This window comes from Coffea eugenioides, unplaced genomic scaffold (assembly GCF_003713205.1).
Source record: "Coffea eugenioides isolate CCC68of unplaced genomic scaffold, Ceug_1.0 ScVebR1_187;HRSCAF=766, whole genome shotgun sequence".
NCBI lineage: Eukaryota > Viridiplantae > Streptophyta > Magnoliopsida > Gentianales > Rubiaceae > Coffea > Coffea eugenioides.
Genome location: NW_020862315.1, coordinates 44,567 through 51,236, shown reverse-complemented (window position 1 = coordinate 51,236; position 6,670 = coordinate 44,567). Strand labels below are relative to the sequence as shown.

General features: G+C 33.9%; 2 protein-coding genes across 2 annotated transcripts; both read left to right on the top strand.

Moving 5' to 3' along the window:
• Positions 1 to 485: 485 nt before the first annotated feature.
• On the top strand, positions 486 to 1,445 carry LOC113755976. Its single transcript, XM_027299806.1, has one exon. It carries the CDS (start codon positions 486 to 488, stop codon positions 1,443 to 1,445), a length of 960 nt encoding a protein of 319 aa, XP_027155607.1.
• A 149-nt stretch (positions 1,446 to 1,594) lies between these two features.
• On the top strand, positions 1,595 to 2,766 carry LOC113755975. The gene is made up of 4 exons (XM_027299805.1): positions 1,595 to 2,000; positions 2,092 to 2,287; positions 2,406 to 2,578; positions 2,681 to 2,766. Exons 1-4 carry the CDS (start codon positions 1,595 to 1,597, stop codon positions 2,764 to 2,766), a joined length of 861 nt encoding a protein of 286 aa, XP_027155606.1.
• The last annotated feature ends 3,904 nt before the right edge of the window (positions 2,767 to 6,670 follow it).

Sequence of the window (6,670 nt, the reverse complement as noted above, 5' to 3'; positions counted from 1 at the left end):
TTAAAAGTATATTTGATGTCTTTAAATCTCTTTTGGTGATAGTTTCAGTTCCCAAATACAAATAGTCTTAAGCATCATTGATTCTACTAAAATTATTGCATTGCATCAAAATCATTTAAATTTACAATTGATCCACTATAATGTGTCCCGAATCACTAATTATTTTTAAATATCTCATTTTAGGATGGACGCCGGTAGCGGTAGTAACTCACAATGTTCACCGGGGGGAGCATTCAATAGTGAGGAATCTGCAAGTCAACCCCAAGGTCATAGGCAGAAGACGGATATAGCACGGGGATATGTTTCTGAGGGCAGAAATGCACAAGGAAGAAAAACCATGACATGCACTTATTGTTTTAAAGTATTTTACGGGGGTGGCATCCACCGAATGAAGCAACACTTAGCAGGAGTAACGGGCAGTATTACTTCATGTGTACATGTTGATCCAACAGTGAGGCTTGCAATATTAACATCTTTGCAAGAGAATGATAAAAAAATCTAAAGAAAAAAGAGGAGATTTTGGGGTCGAAAATGCTTTTGGTCAACCAGTGCACGAATTTGTTGGTGATGAAGTGCAAGAGGTTCTACCTCCTCGAGTAAGGGATATTTCAATGAATGAGGCTGGTACATCATTAGGTAAAGGAAAGAGAAAAACCATTGCTCCTACAGGTGTTCGTGCTTTCTTTAAGGGTGGACGTGATAGTTCTCAACCTACTATCAAAGCTTGTTTGCAAAGTAAGGATAAATGGCAAAATACTGATATGGCCATTGCTCTTTGGTTCTATGATGCATGTATTCCCATTAATGCTATTAATTCTCCATTTTTTCAAAAAGCTATCGATCAAATGGCATCAATGGGTCATGGTTATAAAGCTAAATCTTATCATTCTTTGCGAGTCACTTTGTTACAAGATGCTAAGAAAGATGTGCAGTTAGTTGTTGATTCATTTCGAAATACTTGGGCTGAAACTGGATGCACTATAATGGGTGATGGATGGAAAGATAGTAGACAAAGACCATTGATTAATTTTTTGGTTTATTGTCCTAAGGGTATATCTTTTATTAAGTCTATAGATGCATCGGACATTGTGAAAAATGCAGAAAATTTGTGCAATCTGTTTGTTCAAATTGTTGAAATGGTTGGTTCCAAAAATGTGGTGCATTTAGTCACTGATAATGCTAGCAATTATAAGGCTGCTGGAACTTTATTAAATGAAAGATATCCAACTATTTGCTGGTCTCCATGTGCTGCCCATTGTATCAATTTGATTTTGAAGGATATTGGTGAAATGGGTACTGTTAAAACTCTAGTGTCTCTTGCTTCTACAGTAACTGTTTTTGTGTATAATCATAAATATGTTCTGAATTGGTTGAGAAAAACTGATGGTGGAAGGAGATTATTCGTCCGGGGGAAACTCGATTTGCCACCACTTTTATTGCACTAAAGAGCTTACATGATCACAAAGACAGCTTACAAGCTTTAGTCACTAGTGGAGATTACAAAAAGTTCTTGAAAATGAACAAAGGAAAAGAGGTCAAACAAATTGTTTTGGATGATAGATTTTGGAATAATTGTTTGATTACAGTGAGAATAATGGGTCCTATTATTCGGTTGTTGAGAGTTTGTGACACTGATGAAAGGCCTTCTTTGGGGTATGTGTATGAAGGTATGTTTAGAGCAACTACTGGAATCAAGAAGTTGTTCAGGAATAATAAAAGGCTATATAAGCCTTACATTGATATCATCAATGACCGATGGGATAGGATGTTGAGGAAAAATTTGCATGCTACGGCATATTTTTTAAATCCCTCTTTTCAATATGACACTGCCACATTCTCTACACATCCAGAAATTACAAATGGTTTGTTAGATTACATAGAATCAAATGTGGATTGGTGCAGTGAGAAAAATTTAACAAAAGAAATTGGAATGTATCGAGAGCGGGAGGGAAGTTTTGGCAGAAAACTTGCTATTCTTACTAGCAAGAAAGATAGACCAGGTAATTTATATTTTTCTAGCATTTAAATCTTTCTAATGAATATATCTAATTTATAAATATTTTGTTTATATTTAAATTTTGAATATGACAGAGAATTGGTGGAAACTCTTTGGTTGTGATGCTCCCAACTTACAAAAACTTGCAATTCGGGTTTTGAGTCAAACAGCTTCTTCTTCAGGATGTGAGCGTAATTGGAGTGTTTTTGAACGTATTCATAATAAGAAAAGGAATAGGTTGGAGCATCAAAGGCTCAATGATCTTGTATATGTGCATTACAATTTGCGTTTGTAGTATAGGTATATGTAAATGGTTTATTTTTATAAATAACATTTCATTCTTTTTAAGAAAATATATTAGTACTAACTAAGTGTATATGTTGTATATATACATATATATATGTTGTAGGCATAATCAGCAAAAGAGATCGTATGATCCCGTTGATTATGAGTCAATTGACAAAACAGAATTCTGGATGGTTGAAGAAAAACAAGAAGGGGAGCTTGATTATGAGGAGTTAGAAGAAGAACTTGAAGAACCTCCAATTCATGGTCAATGTTCAAATTCTGAACAACTTGAAGGTTAGTCTGACATAAATCATTAGTTTGATGCAAAAATAAAGCTAGTATGATATGATATTCAATTGTTGAATATGTATATAATTAAATATGCTGATTTTTTAGATGATGGAGATGAAGCAGAAGATGTTGATTTAGAAACATTTCAGCGTCAAAACTTTTTTAATGATGAAGATGATGATTGGCATTAAATATTCAAATGGTAATTGGTATAGAATTATTTGTACTCTTTTATTTTTATTTTTAAGATTTGTATCAGTTGGTGTGATGAAACTAATATGATTTTATACTTTTATCACTTGTCAATGATTCATATAATGGTCTTGGATGATGATGATGACTTGTCAAGATGGCTTTTTTTGAAATTTTGTTGTCCCAGAATTATGAAGAAGATTATAGAAACCTCAGAAATTGGACTCGTTTGGACCTTTTGATTGTTTTCTAGACTTGTATTATTTTTTGTTAATTCTAATATTTAGACAATTGGACATGTAAATTTGATAACTATGTTAATTGTGTGTGTGTTAATTGTTGGATATTGCTCTTATATTTATTGTGGTTCAGCATTTATATCTTATTCTGTGCATAGGTGTGTGTGTCTATATATATATTTATTTATTTATTTATTGGATTCTGGTTGAACCGGTCCGATCGGTTGAAATTCGACCCTTTCATCCCACCGGTTCGATTAACGGTCCGGGTTTGAAAACATTGCCTATTTCTTTTTTTTTTTCTTTTCAAGGCACAAATTTAGAGTAAACCAAAATGTTAAATTCCTATTTGAGATTTGCCTTGCAAACTTTCATTTTATTTTTGAATTTGAAAAGATAAAAAAATTGAAAATTTTAGTTGCGAAAATTTTCTTTCTTTTTTTTTTAAAAAAAATGATGAACCCAATTTAATAAAAATAGCTAACTATCATTTTGCGAAATTTGGTTAAAAAATAAATAAAATAAATTTAAAATTTTGATGTCTACAGTTTGCCCTTGTTTATTTGAGTTTCGAAAAAACTCGAGACAAAGACGTAGACACCAAATGCCTACCTATTATTCTGCTGAGAACTGAAACAAGCAAACATATAAAGGTCAATGGGACAAAACTCGAGTCTGTCATAAAATCAGTCAGTGGCATAAAATCCGAACCTGCCATAAAGTTGAAAAATTATTGCAGAATGCTTTTTGTAAAACTTCGAAAACTTTGATGGAGATAGATAACTCTTCTAAAAAACATTTGCTCCAATGTGATGTGATTGGGCATTTGGACCTGCAAAAGAGAAATAATTATAATGATAGATAATGTCACTATCATCCGATCAATCCTACTTTCAAGAAATGTGTAAACATGACTATTTGAACGTTCTTCCCCGATGTAGCGTAAACTCAACTTCGCTCCGCGAAATGTATCAAGTTTTCTTAACTTTCAATGCTAATCAGAAATGACATTTGGTATCCAAGCACTTTCAATAAATCACAGGGATTGCCATTTGATAAATTCAACGCGATAAATGAGATCACAAAATACATGAAAAAATATTTTATTTACACAAAAATGATGAAAATCCTAGTAATGTGAAAACAACCATTTACCTTTATTGAAAGAAAATTAATTTTAGAGAAATGAATCTGTAAACTCAACAGTTTATGCTTGATGAACCAAAGCACTTTGATCTCAAACAAAATGCCACGTTTGACCCTTTGGATATCGTCTATCCGGAGTTCAATGCTGGCAACAAAACCACGACGTGAAGAGAAATTCAAATGAACTGAGTCACCAGCCATTCAATTCCATGCTCACTTTTCTCATAAAACCCAACCTTAGCGCCCTTTCCGATTTTCACTAAAGCTACCCCCACCTTTTTGCTTTTACTTTCATCAATTTTTTCTTTTTGCTTTTCCTTTCATCATTTTTTTTTCTTTTTTTTACAAGATGCCCTTTCTGGTTTTCATCTAATGACCAAATCTTGTCGATAGCCTTTATCAATTCAGACATGTTTTTAAGAAATGATGACATTAGTACGACAATCCTTTCCTTGCAAAATTGGTGAAGGTATATTGATATCATTTGCCATGTGATTAAAAAATTTCCTGAAAGAGGTGATGTAAAGAACGGAAGTCAGGACTTTCAATTTTTCGTAATATGGTCAGGTGAGGTGCTAAGAAAAGTTTAAGACTCGAAGGCAGATTTTATAAGTGTTTAAATCACCTGAGGTCACATTTTCATATTAACCCTACTTAGGATTAAACTAAAATTGCCCCGATTTGTTCCCAACTGAGGTTCCATTTTTTAATTTTCTTTTCCTTCTATTCATCTATCACTTTTCACGTCTTGAGGTTTTTCTTTCCTTTTCTTTCAAGTCAAACTTGCCCCAATGTGGAGTTTGCGATTCTAGGGGTTGCTAAACGAAATAATTTATTCTAAAAGTTCAAAAGGAATAACTAGAGATAGAATGCTTAATTGGAAAGAAAAAAGGCCTGACTTTCATTCCATTCTTCGCATTAATCTTGAAAGGAAACTTCCATTTATCAGATGAAGAATTTCTTACACATATCCGAATTGATCGGTTGAGGGAAAACTTGTCTATCCATTTCTGCGAGAACAAGTGCTCCACTAGGCAATACCTTCTTGACGATAAAAAGGCCCTGTCAATTTGGTGCAAACTTGCCTTTGGCCTCCTCTTGCACTGGCAAAATTCGTTTCAACACTTTGTCTTCCTTTTTCGAATAGTCGCGGTTTGACTTTCTTGTTGTAAGCACGTGTCATTCTCTTTTAATAGCACTGACCATGACAAATGGTATTTAACCTTTTCTCATCAATCAAAGACAACTGCTCATGACGTTGTTTAATCCAATCAGTTTCATCTAGTTTGGTCTTTATTAGTATGCGCAATGAAGGAATTTCGATCTTAACTGGCAAAACTGCTTCCATTTCGTACATGAGGTTGTAAGGCGTTGCCCCAGTAGAAGTTTAAATAGAAATTCTATTTGTCATTATTCATAGGGGAGTTTTCGTGCCAATCACGATGTCTTTCGATCATTTTACGGATTATCTTTTTTAAGTTCTTGTTCGCTACCTCCGCAGTTCCATTCATCTGTGGTCTATAAATAGTAGAATTTCGATGCCTGATTTTGAACTGTTCGTATAATCCATCCGCCATGTCATTGTTGATATTTTTTGCATTGTCGGTGATTAATGTCTCTGGCACACCAAAACAACAAATGATATGTTTCCTTAGAAAATCTGTCACCACCTTTTTAGTCACGTGCTTGTGAGATTCAGATTCGACCCATTTGATAAAATATTCAATTGGCACCAAAATAAATCGATGCCCGTTTGAAATAGGAGGGTCAATGGTTTCAATTACATCTATACCCCACATTGAACATGGTCAGAGAGCAATCACACTGTGTAATTCTGTGGGAGGAGTGCATATAACATTTCCTGCAATTGACATTTAATGCATTTTCTAACAAAATTTACACAATCATGCTTCATAATAAACCAAAAATATCCTGTTCTCATGATCTTTTTTGCCAATAAATGTCCATTTATATGTGATCCACATACACCACTGTGAACTTCTTTCATCAAATAATCTGCTTCATCTTCATCAACATATCTTAGAAGGCCCAAGTCTGACGTTCTTTTATATACCACTTCTCCATTTAAGAAAAACTTGGATGATAATTTGTGCAAGAAACTTTTAGCATTGTATCAGCACCTGGAGGATAGGACCCGATTTTGATAAATTCCTTAATATTGCTGTACCAGGGACGACCATCAGAAGATTTTTTCATAACTAGATAATGTGCAGGCTTTTCTTGTAATTGAATCTGGATAGGTTCAATCACCAACTCATCTGGTGTTGAATCATTGAAGATAAAGTGGCCAAAGCAACAGTAAAAACATTTCAAGCACGTGAAATATGACTGAACTCCAAACTTCTGAATTTGTTTGCCAAATCCAGTAAATTGCAATAATATGGCAAAATCGTTGAATCTTGAGTTATCTATTCTTTGAGCGTATGATGCACGAGCAAATCGGAATCACTGAACACTATTAAATTCTTGATCTCCATCTCCAATGCCATTTTTAGTC

Bases quoted from the DNA above. Each gene is read 5' to 3' on its own strand.
- LOC113755976 (XM_027299806.1), top strand. From the start codon at position 486: ATGATAAAAAAATCTAAAGAAAAAAGAGGAGATTTTGGGGTCGAAAAT.
- LOC113755975 (XM_027299805.1), top strand. From the start codon at position 1,595: ATGGGTCCTATTATTCGGTTGTTGAGAGTTTGTGACACTGATGAAAGG. The intron at 2,001-2,091 runs GTAATTTATATT...TGAATATGACAG, and splicing joins TAGCAAGAAAGATAGACCAG to AGAATTGGTGGAAACTCTTT. The intron at 2,288-2,405 runs GTAGTATAGGTA...TATATGTTGTAG, and splicing joins GTGCATTACAATTTGCGTTT to GCATAATCAGCAAAAGAGAT.